Here is a 17,960-nt window from a genome sequence, read left to right on the forward strand (position 1 = left end):
AAAACAAAGGACCTGATGAGACTAACCCTAAACAAACCCTAGAAATATACATGCAGAATTGAGGATACAGGGGTGGAGGGCAGTGTGGGTGAGACTATTCCCCTAAGTCATAAAACTGTTTCCCCAATCACAACCTTGGCTGTGAACCAATGTTATTTCAATTAAAAATAAATAATAAGATGTCTTATTGTAACAGGTCCAGGTTTCATGGACTCCGCCCCCACTCCAGATACTGGAACTACTAATCCCACCTATACCAAGGAGAAGCACGCCTGGACGTGAGGGCGGAGCTGAGCAGCCAGGTTGGGATAAAACCAGACATGTGGGCTCTGGGGGGCTCTTGGCCTGGTGGTTCACAGCTGATCCTTTTGGCTCTCGATCGATTTTCAGAGAGCCGGTGGAGTCTAAGTCAGCAGAACTGGTAGGACATTCTAGTTGTATTTCTCTCCCTTTTTCCCTGGGTTATTCCTTTACTTTTCTCCTTATAAACAAATCCATTATTTTTTGAGTGTGTCCATAATACGATTGAATAGTAAGCGCGCAGGTGAAGACCCACAGACAGGCAACCCAATTCACATTGGGGTGCCCTGTAACATTATCAATGGAGTTGCCACACTTAATCTTGTGAGCCAGGTTTCGTGCAATCAGAAACTGTGTCAAGGTTGCCCTGAGTGCCATGCGTATCGATTGATTCTTTTCTTGGACAAGCAGAAATCAGTGATCTAGTTGTAGCACTGTCCAATTATCTGCTCACTCACAGAAGGAGAGTTGGGTTGTGTCCTGTTTTTGATTATTACAGGTAAAAACCTGAGCAAGTTTTCATGTGAAAATAACTTTTTCCTTTAGGATGAGAATGAAAGAATGGGATTGACAAGACTCACGGGAAGTGTGTGTTTAATTCAGATTTGAATCCTTTTCTTCAGCACTGTGTCCCCAGTGATGTGAGAGACTTCCAGTTGCTACAGAGCCTGGACAAGACTTGATAGTGTTGTTATTTTTATTTGAATCATCCCACAGGAGTGTGGTAGCTCCCTCCTGTTATCTCTCTCTCTCTGGAGACTCTGGGGATTAGTTGATTATTAAAACATCCTCCATCACTTATTATGCACCTGGGTGGGGGGAAGTATGAAAAGTGATCGAGAAAGAAATATTCAAATGTCCAAAACAGCAATACAATGCTCAGACATTTTCAGAAGGTAGAGGTTGGATACAGATGTTATAAAGGAAAAAATAAAAAGAATGGCTCTTCCATCTGGCAAGAAGGCCACCCAAAGTATTGGCAGTCCTGGCCTTTGGCCCCTGGCAACCTCTTGGTGAGGTCATAGGGAGATCAGAACACTTGACTGAAGAACCTTATGATAGCAAAATGGTCTTTGAATGGCCCAAACAAGCCCTTCACTCACACCCCTAAGTATCTCTTCCCTTCATCTGAAGCTGCTGTTTTTGATGACCACGTTTTCTTTTCAGTTTCATTTTAGCAAGTAAATTTTTTGGGTAAAAACCTGTCCTGATCTGAATCTGAATAGACACCCGATTTGCACACATGCTGTGACTGTATATGGGGCATTATGACAAACCGAGGCAGTAACTGGAAAGTAGACAGCAATGCTGACCACTACTGCTGCCCAGAGCAGACTTGGTTCTAGATGCATATAAAATGAAGAGATACACCCTGAAGCAGACCAAGCTGAACCTGAGAGTGTGTCATTCCTGTGTGAAGATGTGGTGTCCCAGAAAGGAGGCTCACTGGCATCCCACAAAACTTGTGGGGGTGGGAGAGAAGAGGGGGTCCTTGAGGGAAGACTGTTAAGCACCTGGGCCCTCCCCAGCTGCTTCCTGACCTGGCTGCCTGGAAAAACTACGTCAGTGACATAATTGGGAATATATTTTACAACAACTCCTAAACATGCCAAGTGGCCTAACTATCTGGTTTGAACCGAGAAGTTGATATTAGTAACAGGGTGGAGAAATAAAATTGAAAATGACCAAATTTCCAAGTCATGGAAGGATATGGCCTAATTCACACCCTAAAGAAAATATGTGGAGTCATAAAACAAGAAATAATGGGTGAAGTAACTCAGAAAGTAAATGCACAAACCAGATAAGAACACATCATCTCATAGAAAATATTTAGCAAATTAGGTTCTTGAAGTCTTAGGACATTTGGAAACAAATTCTCCAAAAACAAGGCCAAACAAAGGCACATTCCTTTCAATAAGGGAGGTGTTTTAACACATTTCACCCATCAAGGGAGAACAGCAATTATCACAAGAGATAAACTGAGTCAGAGAAGGCAGATAAAGTTGCAGGCAGAGATTCCAGAGTAAAGAAATGGTGTCTCACCAAACTTGCCCTGAGTCTGCCCGATGGCAATGTCCCCTGTCCCCCAACACCCTTTTCTGGTAGTGGAGCCCACTGTTGCCCAGCTAAGCTGTCAAGTACAGGCAGCTGCTTGGCCCCTGGTGGAAGCACTTGGGTGGGATTTCTGACCCCCTCTCCTCCACGTGGGAGGTACCTGACTATCCTTTGACTCATTTGGTCTCTAGAGATTTAAGAAACACCAGTTTAAAACAGGGCCAAAGGATCAAAACCAAAATCAAACACACCTGAAAAGGGTGAGTAAAAATCTCTTAAGTTTTTCAGTGTACATGTCTTTCAATTTAAGTCCTCCTCTTGGAAAGGTGGCCTAGAGATAGTGTGTAAGAATGACTAAGTAACTCCCCAGCTAGAGGAAGCAAAATGCGGGGAAAAAATATTTTAAAAAGTTAATCCCATTAACCATAGTTTTAAAAAGTTCTAAAATTTAGTTGGAAAACACAGAGGTTTATGAGTTGTATTAAGTACAGCATGAGTAATGTTCCCATTTTACAAGAATTCTTGGACAAATTGCATTAGTTTGGCAAATTTGAGCTCAAAAATAGCTATGTCTTCTCTCTAACCTTGTTATTTAAAACTTTCTAAATTTCCTCTGTTGGTTTCTTGAGGGTCAGATAAATTATTCTTACACAAACTATGCTAAGACATGAAAATACAAACATAGGTATTTACCGCCCCGCACCCCCAAAAGACTAATGCCATTACATAAAAAGATTGGTGTCTGTAAACTCCAAGCTATACTGGAGTTTAAGATGAAAATCATTTTAAGGATTATTCTACCTCTGCGATTTTTAAACATCTGTGATTTTAAAAATCTGTGGTTTTTAAACATCATCTTTTTAATTTTTAAAATCAACAATGATTTTATGCTTTAAACATTATTTTAACTAAACATTATTTTAATCTAACTGATTTTTAAGATCAATAACTAATAAAATATTAAGTTAATAAATGAATGTTGTCACCTGGAATCTTTGGTAATTGAAATGCATAAGGACATTATAAATATGATCATTTTACAAAGCTCTTTATTTAGTTTTTGCAAAGTAAAAATGATAAATTTGCATGAGATATGTTTCCTCTTATACTATGTTGATAAGATTAATTTGAAAGTGCTGAGCTCAAATTTTGAAATGCTAACTACATACCTATGTGTATTTAAATTTGTGTGTATTCATATACACAAAAATGTATATAAAAAGCATTAAACTAAAAAAGTTTGTGAATAATGAAAAGGGAATAATTCAGAAAAAATATTTTGGTCTTTGTGAAATACATTCTGTTTATTTTTAAAGAAGAGACAATGCTATGCTTTGTGTTCTGTGGAGGACGCAATGGCAGGCTTAACCCCCGTGTCTCCCCAAGTCAACCTGTGAGAGGCTATCCTTTCAGAAGTAGTGCAGCTTTGCACTGATTTCTCAAACCATTTTAAGTATTTCTCTCATTTCCAAAAAGGCAAATTTACTTAATGTGATGCTTAACTTAAACCTTGTTTTTCTGGCTTTCATCTTTTTATTTCTGTCTTTAGATGGCTATGACATATGTTCAGATCTTGATGAGGGAAAATGTCTGACAACACTTTTTTTTAATAGTTCCTTTCCTAATCTAAGTCCACAATTAACACAAAACCTGCTTTCAAAAAGAGGAAATTAGAATCATGTGGTGATAAAATGTTCTTGTTCTAAATGTTTCAAAAATCGTCCCTGGCTGGACAGAACCGACTTGTGTTCACATATCATGACTGAGGTAAAACTGTCCAAGAGTTGATGTTTGTTCTTAGATTACCCCAACTCTTGTAATTTGGTCATATATACTTTATACAAGGAATCAAAGGCCCTGGGTATTTGTAGTATCCTCATTGATCACAAGCTCCTCTTCTCTGCATCACCAGGGCTAAATGGACCAAAACAGCGACTCTTCTCCGTGAAACTGTGGTAGTGGTACCTACGGCACTTCGGCAATGAGCTTTTAAAAAATACCTTTTTTTACTCTTATATTTAACTGGAAATGAAGCGAGTTCTCTCTTGTTGCTGAAAAGGCCAGAATGTTTCAAGACATTGGCAGGGTTATGACAGATTACCACTAACAAGTAGAGCTATTCAGTCATGTCAGCTGCTGATGGTTTCATAGAATATTGATCAAAAAGTGAGATTTCTTGAAGTAGCCAAGGAAAAGAAACGCAATTTAAAAAAAAAAAAAGAGGGCCCTCCCTGGTGGTGCAGCAGATTAAAACACTGCACTAAGAAGCTAAAGCCACTTTAGCATGAGTTTGATCCCTGCCCGGGAGGTGACCACATGGTGCCGCAGACCTCGCCTGACCCGCCCGCTTCTCCCCTCAGCAGTGTACTTCGTCACTCGGCCTGTTCTGCTCCCTGCTTTGTCTTTGGTGAAGCTCTCACCGCCCCTGCACCTCTGGCCTGTACTCCAGTTCTGTATGCATAAATTAATAAATCTTAAAAAAAAAATAACAAATACCAATTTGTCTTTTACTACCTTTTTTTCAATGCTTTCTAGGTAATTCTAATGTTCAGCTAGTGCTGAGAACCCCTTTCATGAAATATAAACTGCTCATCAGTTTTGCAAACTTACCAGATACTTGAAAGTGGGAAATCATTCTGATATGAGTGGTGTTTTGATATACTGGGTGCTCTTGCATCCGTGGTCCATCTGCACCTCCTTTGGGAACCCTGTCTCTATTTGCATACATAACACATCTAGATAATTCACTGTTACATTTTCTAGCAAGGAAGTTCTAGCAGAACTTCTGAGAAACTCAAACATATTATGAAAGACCACAGCATTAAATTAACACTAAACTACTTTCAGAAGAATCTACCTACTGTAGAAGTTAAGTTTTTCAAACACACTTCCAAGTTCAAAATTGAGTGATATTAAAGCTAAAAATTAAGTTAAAATAATCTGAAAAATACAATAATTTGGGAACTTTGCTTGAAATGGTTGTTTTTAGCTTATTTAACTGAGATTCAGAAAAGTTGTCTAACTTAAAGTAGTGTCATTTAATTCATGGACACTTTTTTAAAGATAATGTAATAGTTTATTTTTATATCATTTTGTGCATTTTTTCATCTCAGTTGTAATCCCCTTGGGTAATTCATGGTCACTTTTGAAGGATAAAATGTTCAAAAAAGGCCCTCCCTGGTGGCGCAGCGGGTTAAAGCACAGCACTGAGAATCTGAAGCCACTTCCGCATGAGTTCGATTCCCGCCTGCCGCCTGCCCCGGAGGAGACCACATGGCGAGCCAGACCTCTCCTGACCCGCCCGCTGCTCCCCTCAGCAGTGTACTTCGTCGATCTGCCTGTTCTGCTCCCCACTCTGTCTCTGGTGAAGCCTCTCACCGCCCCTGAGCCTCTGGCCTGTACCCCAGTTCTGTATGAATAAATAAATAAATCTTTAAAAAAAAATTATTTAAAAAAAAATGTTCAAAAAGATCTACTTAAAGAAATTATGGTCAAATCTGTAAAAATTAGTACCACAAGATCAGAATAATACTACCTGCTTTATGATTCTAATACTACCTGCTTTATGATTCTAATTTAAACATAAATGCTGAGCTTGAGATACTTCTGAAGTTAAGTAGTCATTTGAAGAGGGAGATGGCCCTATGTCCTTCAGTTTTATTTGTGCAATCAGATGAACAATTATTTTCAAGCATCTGATTTGTGTCAGGCAATGTGGTGGACCCTTGCTACCGGCCTGTGAGACGTACAAGACACTCTCCTCTCTCTTACGATCTCCCAGTAATTAGGTGTTGATCCTGAGAACAGACATGATAATCACAGACATTTTTCAACATAATTTGGAAACCAACTGTGCCTACACACTTGAAAGAGTGCTCAGTCCCACATACCAAAATCTGACATGTGGCTCTGGGTTACATTTTCCCTAATTAATTAAATTCCCCAATAAAACGACTGCACCTGTAACCCCTAGTGATATGCTTGTTAAAAATACATGTTCTCACTTTCATATTTTATAGGAAATGAAGTCAGCTTTCTCTTGTGACTAAAAATGCCTTTGACTGGAAAGGCCAGAAGATTCCAGTGCATTTGCTGGGTTATGGTAGGTGGGTTAATGAGAGGCAGATATGCATCACAAGGATTTCCTAAATAAGCCCCTCTCCCTTGGTCTTAAGACCCCAAAATACTAAATTCTTGAAGGGAACTTCATGAGTGTTAAAAAAAATAATAATAATTTGTTTGGGTTTTCTCCTTTTTTCTTTTAATGTGATTAAGTATTATTTTCTGCAAAAAGCTAATATTGTCTCCCTTTTCTCCTAAACTACAACCACTACCTTTTTCTTAGGAAAAATCCAGTCTCCACCCTTGTGGGGATCTGTGTCAGTCACTTGAAATGTCACATATGGCAAATATGACAAGAACACAGAGGGTCTGGTGATTGCCAATTAATGGAAATTCAAAGTGAAGAGTTTTTTATTTCCTCGTCCCCACACCCTAATTTAATTTAACTAGGTTTTGGAGACACACAATTATCAAGTGACTTTGGAAGTGATGACATGGAATTTTTCTAAGGACACATCTATAGTAATCTTACTGATGAAGATAAGGTCTTCTCATTTCCTGAATTACTGATAAATTCAGTCGCTTAACATAAACACTGTGTCTCAAGCAACAAGCTGCTCTTGGTCTGGTGCCTTGAGAAAGGAACTCTTTTGGAGTGCCAGGTTGTGTGTAAATGTAACCCTCACATTTGGGGTCCTAATCGAAACTGAGAATATTCTTATCCTTCACTACAGGTTGGAAAATTTTAAATCATTAATTAATGATTCAAAATATTTGTGGTCCTACATGTAAGAAAGTTCATTATGAGAATGAAATGAGAAGTGCTATAGAAATGTTTCTGAATTTTGACTAAATCACTGAGCCAACAGCTTCTAACTTTTCAAAAGCAAACATACTACAAAGAATAGGGTACAAAAATTTTAAGCATATAGTTCCATACATAGGCCACACACACACCCTTTATATATGCATGTATATAACGCACACACACAAATAAAAGTTATAGGGAGAGGTGAACGTCTAAACAGAAGGGCAAATGTGTTTTCTATCCCCAGTATACATCATCTTGGAGGTCATTTCTCAATGCACTAACTCGGGCTTCTACGGAGGCCTCATTACACAGACGTGGGTTAAACATTGGCAGTTGGTAAGTGAACTCCACCCCTGCCCCTCTCTGCTGGAGCTTTCACATCTGCTGGTGATTCTCCAGCACAGACTCCTGGTGCTGGTTCCCCCTGCACACTCCAGTCTGGCTTCTGGCACTGCCCAGTCCAGCCTTTGCATTGCTGCTATGCCCTTGCAGTACTGCCTCTGCAGTGCCACCTGTGACTGTCTCTGGCTGCCACCAGGAGTTGGCTCCCAGTGTGCTGCTTATCACTATGCCAGCAGTGCCAGGTTCTTGTCTGAGGGATGCCAACTCGCATGAGCAGGTTTTGGGTAGGACTACAGGACGCTGCAGACATTATCTGAGGTAGGACAGGCGGTCTTTGAAACTCTTCTTATTTCAACTACATTTGTAAATAAACCTGTTGCTGCACTCTAAGCTTGAGTCCTGTCACAGTTGAGAGCGTATAAGTGAAGAACCCACAAACTGTGAACCCACAAAGATATGTTTACATTGAAAGGTTTAAAAATAGGATTTAACTCAGTTTGTCTGATTCTAGTATACAGTCCTTTAAATCTAAGAAAAGTGGTGGTATAATGACAAGAATGAAAGACACAGAGGCAAAGTAGCTTCTGTGTCTTTCAGAACCATTTAAGGACCCCTAACTGCAATCAACGACTCTGCAACAGGCATCGTTGTGGAGGGAAGTAAAAGGCAGGTGGTGGACACACTATGATATACAAGCAATGCAGGTAAGTTACATCATTTAGGTACTGCACACCCCTGAAAGGAAGGCTCTTCGTGTGCCCATGTTCCAGATGAGAAAATAGGAATGTGTCAAGAGTTACACAACTAGGGAGACTTACCCTTTGTTTCATACAAACTCTCATGAGAGCAGCAGGTAAGACAAAGCATGTTTACTGGGTCTGACTTTATTTCTACTAGTTGTTTAGTTTGATCACTCTGTATATCAAACCACATTCAGATATTACTAACAAAATGAACATAGTGTAACAGATACAGGTTTCACGGACTCCGCCCCCACTCGATGCTGGAACTCCAAATCCCATCAGTACCAAGAAGAAGCACGCAGGGACGTGAGGGCGGAGCTGAGCAGCCAGGTGGGGATAAAACCGGACACGTGGGCTCTGGGGGTCTCTTGGCCTGGTGGTTCGCAGCTGATCGTTTTGGCGCTCAATCGGTTTTCAGCGTGCCGGTGGAGTCCACGTCAGCAGAACTGGTAGGACATCCTAGTTAACCTGTGTTTCTCTCCCTCTTTCCCTGGGTTATCCCTTTACCTTTCTCCTTATAAATAAATCCATTATTTAACCTTTTGAAGTGTGTCCATAATACGATTGAATCGTAAGCGCACGGGTGAAGACCCACAGACAGGCAACCCAATTCACATTGGGGTGCCCTGTAACAATAGCAAGAATAAATACGATCCAAGAACATTTTTCTGAGGGGAGAAAAATCTGCTTTTAACATACTTAACATAACTGGAGACTTGGCCTCAGAAGCCCTCTCAGCACACATGCTGGTGTGTGCAGGGGCCACTACACATTACAAACAAGAGAGAAAGTGAGTCCACATATTGGAGCTAACAAAACATTTGGCTGAACCAGCGGTAAAAAGTAGCGTTTTGTAAACCTTCCTGAACCGCAAAAAGGCAGGGTGTGGAAAGGACTTCTTCTAGAAGAGAGAAGAAAGAAGAACATATTGTTTCTCTAGGAAAGACAAATGGATTTTAAGGAGGGCAAAGGAGATAAGAAAAGTTGTGATAATGTGTAAGCAGGTTTCTCCTCCTTCTCAGGCCTGTGACACTCCCTGGAGAGGGGATTTATGGTAGGGTTTTCTGGACTGTCTCCTGGCAATAGACCCGCCCTAGAGAGGGAATTTATGGCCGCCTATTTCCCAGAACTTGCTGCTGTTAGTCAGATAAGGGAAGCTCTGAGAAGTTTTCTGTCAGCATCTGTTAATTCCCAAGAATCTTCAGTTTAAACTGATCTTCATACCAACTCTGGGGTTCCCACTAGGTCCTCATAATACTATAATCATTTAAGGAGGCAGTGACGATCTGAGGAAGAAGGGTGGAATTGGGCAGCGTTGCTTACCTGGCACTAAGGAACACAAGGATCTACCCTGAGCTGAGTTGAATCTCTCCAGATTCATATGTTAAACCCCAAGTCTCATGAAGCTATAAGGAGGCAACTAAGGGTAAATGAGGTCATAGGGTGAGGGGGCTGATGTCCTTAGGAGAGACAGAGGTACCAAGGAAGTGGTCTCACAGAGGACACAGCTAGAAGGTGGCCATCCATAAGTCAAAAAAGAGGCCTAAGGAGAAACCAGACACGCGGACACCCTGTTCTTGGACCCCTGCACCAGGCTGTGGTGTTTGTTGTGGCAGCCTGAACTAATACATTCTCTTTTAACCTTTATTCCACAGAAGGATGGTTGATTTAAAGGACAGAATAAAATTCCCACCCCCAGAAGAGTACATAAGGGAAAAGTGTAAATGATGTCTAAGACTATGAACAGAGGGCATCCTTCCCAGATAGCCTGACAGAGGAGGCTACTTTTACCTCCTGAGGGGAAGGAGGTAACTCTGAGGGCTGTAAAGAGAGTCAAAGAGCAAAGTGGTTGGTCTCCAATATCACGATTTTTATGGACATTTTTTTAGCCTAGACCTTTCCAGTAGGGAAGAGAGAAGGTGGGGAATGGATGGAGTGGGGTGTCAGTGAGCTGGGGTGCAGTATTGTGGGTGCTTTGGTGGTTGGTTGTATGGTAACATTAGTGTATGACAGAGGGATCACCATGTACCCCCAAACTTAAGGGGTGCACACTGTAATACAGGGTTTTGTCATCTGTCACATAAAGACAAAGGAATCAGACCCGTAGTAGGAAAGATTTTTAATAAAATTAGTGTGCATAGACACTAAAGAGAAGAGAGGATATTAAGTTCCCGAGAAAACACCCAGTTACCCATCCCCCTTGTGGGCAAACACCCAGTCAAACAGCAGTCTTAAAGCAGGGCTGCTGAGGCCAGAAAATTTGCCACAGACTTAAGGCACCTTCTGGAGGGAACCACAAGAAGGGAGTGGAAGGGACCAGCAAGTCTGGGACAGAAAGAGAGATGCAAAAATACCAACAGCTGCCACTGTCTCTTCCCATGTGTCTCTCACGCATGTGTCTCTTTCAGTTGTCTCTTCTCCATGTCTCCCTCTATGTCTCCTTTCCAGCGGTACCAGGGTATAAGTCATTGCAGCAGGAAGAGCACTGCCCTGCCTCTGTGTCACGTGGCGTTCAGCTCCACTCTCATTTCCAGTAGTTAGTCCAGGGCGGCTGCCCGTAAGTGGTGGCAGGTGGCGGGAGAACGGTGCCAATTCATTGTGCTGAAAACTCCTCCCCCTCGGTGGACTTCTGAAGTATCAGATTCTGAAACAGTGTGCACCTGTACCTCAAAATCACATGCACCGTTGTAAACCAAAGTCACTAAAAAATTAACAACAACAACAAAAATACTCAGGTTCTGGAGTGGAGCATTTGAGACCCAGCTCTGTGACCTATTAGGGCTGTGCCTCTCAGCAATTTAAAACTTGCTTTCCTCGTCTGTGTGGCACTACACTGTGCCAGTGGGTGCTCAGTCGACTTTGTCTGCACTCCCCGATGGGCCCTCCCTGATGTTGGTGGGGGTGGGAAGCAGGGTCCAAGCAAGGCGGTCTCTTTAAGGCAGAGGGAGCCAGGGTGTCCTCTGTCACCTTCCCCACGCACATATTATCCTACATTCTACATCCATAGTCTCTAGTGACAGAGTCCTGGAGGCAGGCGTCTTCCTGTAAACACCCAAGACTCAGGGAAAGGAGCTTTCTGGGTTTGAGAATCAATTCCTGCCTCTTAGAGATGAGCACTCAGGTTAGAAAGAAAGTTCTGGAGAGAAAAATCCACTGTGCAATCTAGAGGAGACCTTGAAAAGTTTTTTTTTTTAAAGGGGCTCCATTTAATACTTGATGATATATTATTAGAATTGCTGGCAGAATTCTTTTATTGAGATCGCTTAATTCTTTTTTAAAAATGTATGTATTTTTTACATCAGTCTTCAGTTTGTTTTTTTTTTAATTTATTTATTTATGCACACAGGACTGGGTACAGGCTAGAGGCTCAGGGGTGGCGAGAAGCTTCATCGGAGACAGAGTGGGGAGCAGAACAGGCAGATCGACGAAGCACACTGCTGAGGGGAGCAGCGGGCGGGCCAGGAGAGGTCTGCCACGCCATGTGGTCACCTCCGGGGCAGGCGGGAATCGAACCCATGCGGAAGTGGCTTTAGCTTCTCAGTGCTGTGCTTTAACCCTCTGCGCCACCAGGGAGGGCCCCATCAGTCTTCATTTTTATACAACACATGCTTATCATCTCGTGTATGGTCCCCAAGAAATTCCCACCACCTATTCACCTCTGCACCATCACTGTAGTCTCTCTTGCTTTTCCACCCATTTTGACCCAGTTTCTTCCTCCCCCACCGAAAAATGTCTCTAGTTTATAGTTGCCTGTTGATGAAAAGAAGATGTTTGACAAAAGCATTGAATAGAGTCCCAAAGAAATTTTGGGATTTTATTTGAGACTAATGTATACTTTCTTTTTGATTCATGCCCAAGAGCTTTCAAATAGTCTCTCCTAATCAAAAAGTCCAGAGTTCTTCATATTCTGCTTGTTCAGCTGTTTTCATTTATGCATTTGTGTTTGTTAACATATTGGTCACTTTTATTTATTTATTTATTTTAAAAGATTTACTTATTTATTTGTGCATCCAGAACTGGGGTACAGGACAGAAGTGCAGGGGCGGTGAGAGGCTTCCCCTGAGACAAAGTGGGGAACAGAACAGGCAGATGGACGAAGTACACTGCTGAGGGGAGCAGCAGGCAGGTCAGGAGAGGTCTGCTACGCCATGTGGGTCACCACTAGGGCAGGCGGGCATCGAACTTATGCGGAAGCGGCTTTAGCCTCTTAGTACTGCGCTTTAACCCGCTGCGCCACCAGGTCACTTTTATTTTACCAGCGACACACACGTGTTCATTTATAGAACTGTGTTCAGGGAGGGATGACTTCTGCTGTTTGGGGCCGCCTGTATTCAAGAACTCTATGCTTGCCATCCTGTACTGCACATGTTTAATATGACCTAGAAGTAAGCATGATAAACACGTCAAGGGTTAGCTGACTGCTGGCTGGAGGCAAGGGTGCCAGCTCCAGGAAACAGAGGGTAGAAATAGTAATTGTGGGACAACACTCCAGACACTTCCATTTCCAAACACATTTTGCTCTTGTTCATATTCTTTGCTCTGGCTCATTGCGATTGCTGAAAGTAGAAGGAAACAAAGGGAATCACATTTTATTAGACAATTTTATATTTATTGTGTAAATCAGTGATTAATAACATTGGGATTGGAGACAGTACATCAGGGTTGAACTTCAGTTTGATTACTTGCTGTTAAGCTTGGTAAAGAAACTTGATCTTACTGTTCTCACCTGCAAAATAGAAAACTTCAAAGTTTTCTGAATATCAAATAAAATCACATATCTAAATGGTTGGAATATACAAAGGAAATTGATAAATGATAGATAATGCATCCATCCTGCTTCCATCTCCTGGTCCCAAGTAATTTCTGTATTTAAATTATTCACCCTGTAAAGTGGGCATAATCCTTTCTACCTTATAGGTGAAGAAGTTGAAGATAAAGAATTCATTAAGTGAACCAGCATATTAACTCTTTTGCAAATGAAGAAATGGGGGCACAGAGTATTCAAATAACTTTGGTTTAAAGTTGGATGTCTTAAAGCAAAACAATTATGTCACATCGGTCAGACCTGGACAGTTCTCTATTGGCTGTCATTCTCGAGTGGTTGTAACAGTCATGGTGAGATTTGTTATTTGCATTATTTTTAAAAAATTTTAATATAATAGTTTATTTTTACATCATTTTGTGCCCTTTTCCATCTCAATTGTAATCCCTGTGGGCTTCCCATCACCAAGTCACCCGTGTGCCATCACCATAGTCCAGTGCACTCCTTCCCCGCCCTCTCCCCCCCATTTTTGATCCCATTCCTCACTCCACCCTCATAAAATGTCTTTGGTATATAGTTGTTCATTATTATTATTATTATTTCCCCCCTGGTCCTTTACGCTTCTGCTATGAGTGAAACCATCTGGTATTTTTGTTTTTCTTTCTGGCTTATTTCACTAAGCATATTTGCATTACTTTTTAAGACTCAGTTTTCTTCACAGACTGGGTCACACTCATGACTGCTTTCAATAAGGACTAGGGGAGAGGTCTGTGACTTCATGTTGTTTTCCCATCAGGCTTTGCACTCATTAAAATCACAAGCCGTCTTTCTTATCCTATTTTTTCATATAACCTAGACAACCTGTGATTTACTTTTTGCTTCTAGTTCCTATCAAGCACCAGTGGGTTCTGTAGCATCTTTATTTGAATTTACAACCTATGATGAGCCAACAGAAAGATATCAGAGCAATTACACATGATATTGACAATTGTAATAGTTGAACTGTAAATAAAATTCTGAGTTTCTTAGCAAAGTGAACATGATTATCAGGAAAAGAGTCAGGTAGAAGAGGAAGCTCTTTTTTTTTTTTTGGTTTAAAACATTAACAAAAATTTCACAAGTGGCAACATACAAAAGATAAGACTAAAAGGTGCCCACAACCAAATTCCCACACCGATGTAGTAATGGAATCCAGTTGGGTTTTTCTTTTCATTTTGGATAAATTGAGGGTATAACACTGCTGGAAGTTTTGATTAGGATTCAGAAAAGTAGTCAATGAAGAAATAGCAGTGGGAGCAAACCCATAGCAGCATATCTTTCAAACAATATTCCTAAGTACACTTTTTTTATAGTTGTTATTGAGATTTAATAAAAGCCAGGTAGGAGAAGTTCTAAACAAGGTGCTCTGAGAAGCCACCTTACACAGGAAGCCCATATTCTGCCTTTCTGGTTGAGGGAAGGCCATATGGTCTAAAACTCATTTCAATATAGGGTGTGGCTGAATTCCTCTTGTGAACATTGTCACTGGACAAGTGAGAGGATCCAGAGGTACCTCAGTCAGATTCTAGTCCTTAAAACATTGATGGATCTGCCTCTGTCCACTGCTCCACCCCCTGGAAATCAGAAGGATGGACTAGAGGGTCCTGCTTCCAAGCAGGGGAAAAGGCTCTTGGGACCCTCTGGTCAAGACATAAAAGAGGACATCACAGACACTGGTGATGGCAGGTAAGGAGTCAGTACTTGTTGATTACAGTAAAAGCAAGACAAAGAGCTCTGGACAGATCTCTCTGGGCATGAGAGAGTTTTTCTGACGTGCTGGGACTTGGAGTCTATACAGGTTTTAGGACTGGGGTGTGTGAACAAAGGAACTCAACTTTATTGACTGAGAAGACAAGAAGAGTGCACTGAGTGGACTGACGTCCATTCTTGTTGCTTGTTGTTACCACCAGTCTGCAGCCCGGTGTCCTGTGGAGCTCGTGTAAATCTCACCGAGGCTGTGTGCCCACAGTTCTAATTTGAATTGATCTGATCTCAAGGTCTCTGAAGGTTTTCTTTTGAGTCTGTAACTCGCTTTTTATACCATGGCAGCCAATTTGATAAACTATGTAGAGGTAGCTCAGGAATGGGAAAAAATTAATAAAAAATACAGTAAATCCAACAGGATTTATGGCAGCAGGTGTCCTGGCTAAAGTCTTCCAGTTTTTAACCTCACCTCATGGACATTGGAAAGTTTTATCCATGATTCCATTCTTGTCTCAAGATGATGGCTTTATGGAGTTGATGGGTGGAAGATCCATTTCCATTCTTTTAAAACAATTATGATTTAAAAAAAATTGAGTTCTAGTTAACATATAACATTAATTTTAGGTTCATAGAATGATCTGTATGTTTTTAAATGATCACGTATTTAGTTACCATCACCACCAAATATAAACACACATTATTTTTTCTTGTAAGGAGAACTTTAAAGATTTACCTCTTAGCAACTTGCAAATATGCAGTAGAGTATTATCGATAGTCACCACATTGTGCATTCCAGCCCCAGGACTTATTTTACTCAGAGGATTCCCTTTCATTCTGGCTATTCTCACCCCTTTCCTGAACTCCATATAGTAAGCTTAGTATACGATTATAGGAATATTTAGCGAACGACTTCACCAATAACCCGGTCCAGCTGCTCCGCAGGAGACCACACCTTTTAGCTCACCCTTGCATCTAACACAGGACCCCTGGGAGTTCTTATAGAATATGTACCCCTAAACTAGTTCACAGCCTTGGAGAAATACTTAAACTCTCCCCCTTGCAAGAACAGGTCATTATGACACTGCACATCATCACTCAGTCCAGCAAGCAGAAGCGGACACGTCCAGTCCCAGGCCTGGGAGGGGGCGAGGCCGCGGGGCGGGGCCAGGGCGGGGCGTGCGTGCGGCGGCGTGCGTGCGCGGGGGCGGGGCGGCAGCCGCAGACCCACGCCGTAAACAGAAAACATGGCGGCGGCGCCCGTTGCTTTGGGGTCCTTGCAGGCGGGCCGCGCCCGCTGGGTGGCCGCTTGCTGTGCACGGTTTGGCCCAGGGTGGAGGGTGTCCGGCTCCTTGACAGGCCCGCGAGTCGGTCCGGAGATCTGGGCCCGCGGTTGGGCGCTCGCTGCCGGGAAGGCGGCCCCGCGGAGGGGCTACAGTTCTGATGCGAAGACAGAGGACGAGCTGCGGGTGAGATACCTGGAAGAGGAGAATCGAGGTAAGGGCCGCCTGACCTAGGAAGGGTCGCAAGGTCGTGTGTCAGGGGCCTGGGTGGCAGCTCCTCCCTTCCCCCACCACATCATTGAGCCTCTTTGGTGCCTAAAGGTGTACGATTAAGGAGGTTACCTGTAAAAGTGACCCCACGCAGCGCTGGAGAGTGAAAGGCAGTTTGCCACCTCAGCTCTAGACAAGCCAAGGTCAATAAACCCGGTGTGTGTATTTGCTTCCAGGTTTTGTTCTTCCTCTGTAATTGCTTTCTGTCCACTCAGATCGGGGGAAAGAGTTTAAGCAGTTGCTATGAGAATGCACTTCTGGAGAATCTTTAAATCTGTTTAGCTGGAAGTTTCCTCCCGTACTCGTTTTATATTATAAAATTTATTTTTGGGGAAGTATTCCACTTCAGTTGAATATTTTTTAGTATTATGTTGGCCTCCCCTTTACCGTACTAAGCTCTGGGGACACGAATAGGGTGATATTGATCTTGCCCTTGAGCTACCTAAGTGGGAGGAGACAGATGCATTAGTAATACTGTAGTGCTGGAGGAAGGGCTGTGAAACCAGGGGAGATTTGGATGGATTCTTGTTGAAATTCAGTTCCTTTCACTTTGCAGTGTTGGGTAAAGCTAATGGGGGTCCTGAACGGTGTCTTGTTTTTTTTTTTTATGTTTTTATCTAGCACCTTATACTGTTAAGTGAAGGGCAACGCGAGTTAGGTAACGTTTGCTGTCTAGCTTGTATAGTACAGTTAGGAAGATAAGTGCGGATTAAAAAGTCATGACTTTAATAGTTTGGTAGGAGCAATGGACTGTAATACCTGGAAGGAGCATGTAATCAGGTCAGTGTTGAGAGATTGAAAGACTCGAGAGGAGGAGATTCTGAGGATCAACTTAGGGTTTTGCCAGGTAAACTAGTTTCAAAGCATCTCTTACAAGCAGTGGGATTTCACATTAGTGATGGTTCTTCCATATACTTCTCTTCACCTTTCTCATGTGTAAAACAGGACAAATAATGCCAACTTTGTGTAGCTATTGTGAAGAATAGATGAAGCCGTTGATACAAATTGCCCACGAGGTAGTACCTAGTTCACTGTGGCTTCTCTGGCATGATGAATTACTTCTTCTTTTTTTGGACTTGTTTCATGATTATTCTAGGCAGATACCAGAGAATATATGGTGTGTTGGGAAATAATGTAAAGGCAAATGAGGCTGTAGTGTGGTGTGACAGGCAGAATATTGAGAAAGCCAGTTGCAAAGTAGATTGGCACTGGAGTGATTGTGATTAGAATGTGAATACCACTACTATCTTTTGAGTCTTAAGCTTAGTCTCTCTGGGATATCAGTTACATTAGGTATGTCAATAGTACATTAGGTACTAAGGGCACATTTAGTAATGGGCACCATATTCTGTATTTTTTTCTTTATGACTTAAATGAATACAAATGAAAGTAAATTTTATAAAATGTTTTAAAAAATTTAAGTTGTACTCAAATGGATTAAAAGAGGAAATTAAAGCATACAAAATACTTATTATTTTAGATGTTTCCACTTACTCTAAATGTAAAATTTAGCTCTTAGGACATCATGGTTTCTTTTCTTTTTGTAAAGATTTACTTATTTATGCATACAGAACTGGGGTACAGGCCAGAGG

The 17,960-nt window shown here is 41.8% G+C and overlaps 1 protein-coding gene across 2 annotated transcripts in view; it reads left to right on the plus strand.

Moving 5' to 3' along the window:
- The first annotated feature begins 16,037 nt into the window (after positions 1–16,037).
- The window catches only part of AUH (AU RNA binding protein/enoyl-CoA hydratase), a 111,883-nt gene continuing 109,960 nt past the window's right edge, over positions 16,038–17,960 (plus strand). For both annotated transcript variants that reach the window (XM_012726626.1, XM_004684484.2), the window contains exon 1: positions 16,038–16,312. In XM_012726626.1, the coding sequence (XP_012582080.1) occupies positions 16,063–16,312 (250 nt within the window). In that variant the 5' untranslated portion in view covers positions 16,038–16,062. The remainder of the gene's footprint in view (positions 16,313–17,960) is intronic.

The sequence above is a fragment of the Condylura cristata genome, unplaced genomic scaffold (genome assembly GCF_000260355.1).
Source record: "Condylura cristata isolate star-nosed mole 26May11 unplaced genomic scaffold, ConCri1.0 scaffold00017, whole genome shotgun sequence".
Lineage (NCBI taxonomy): Eukaryota > Metazoa > Chordata > Mammalia > Eulipotyphla > Talpidae > Condylura > Condylura cristata.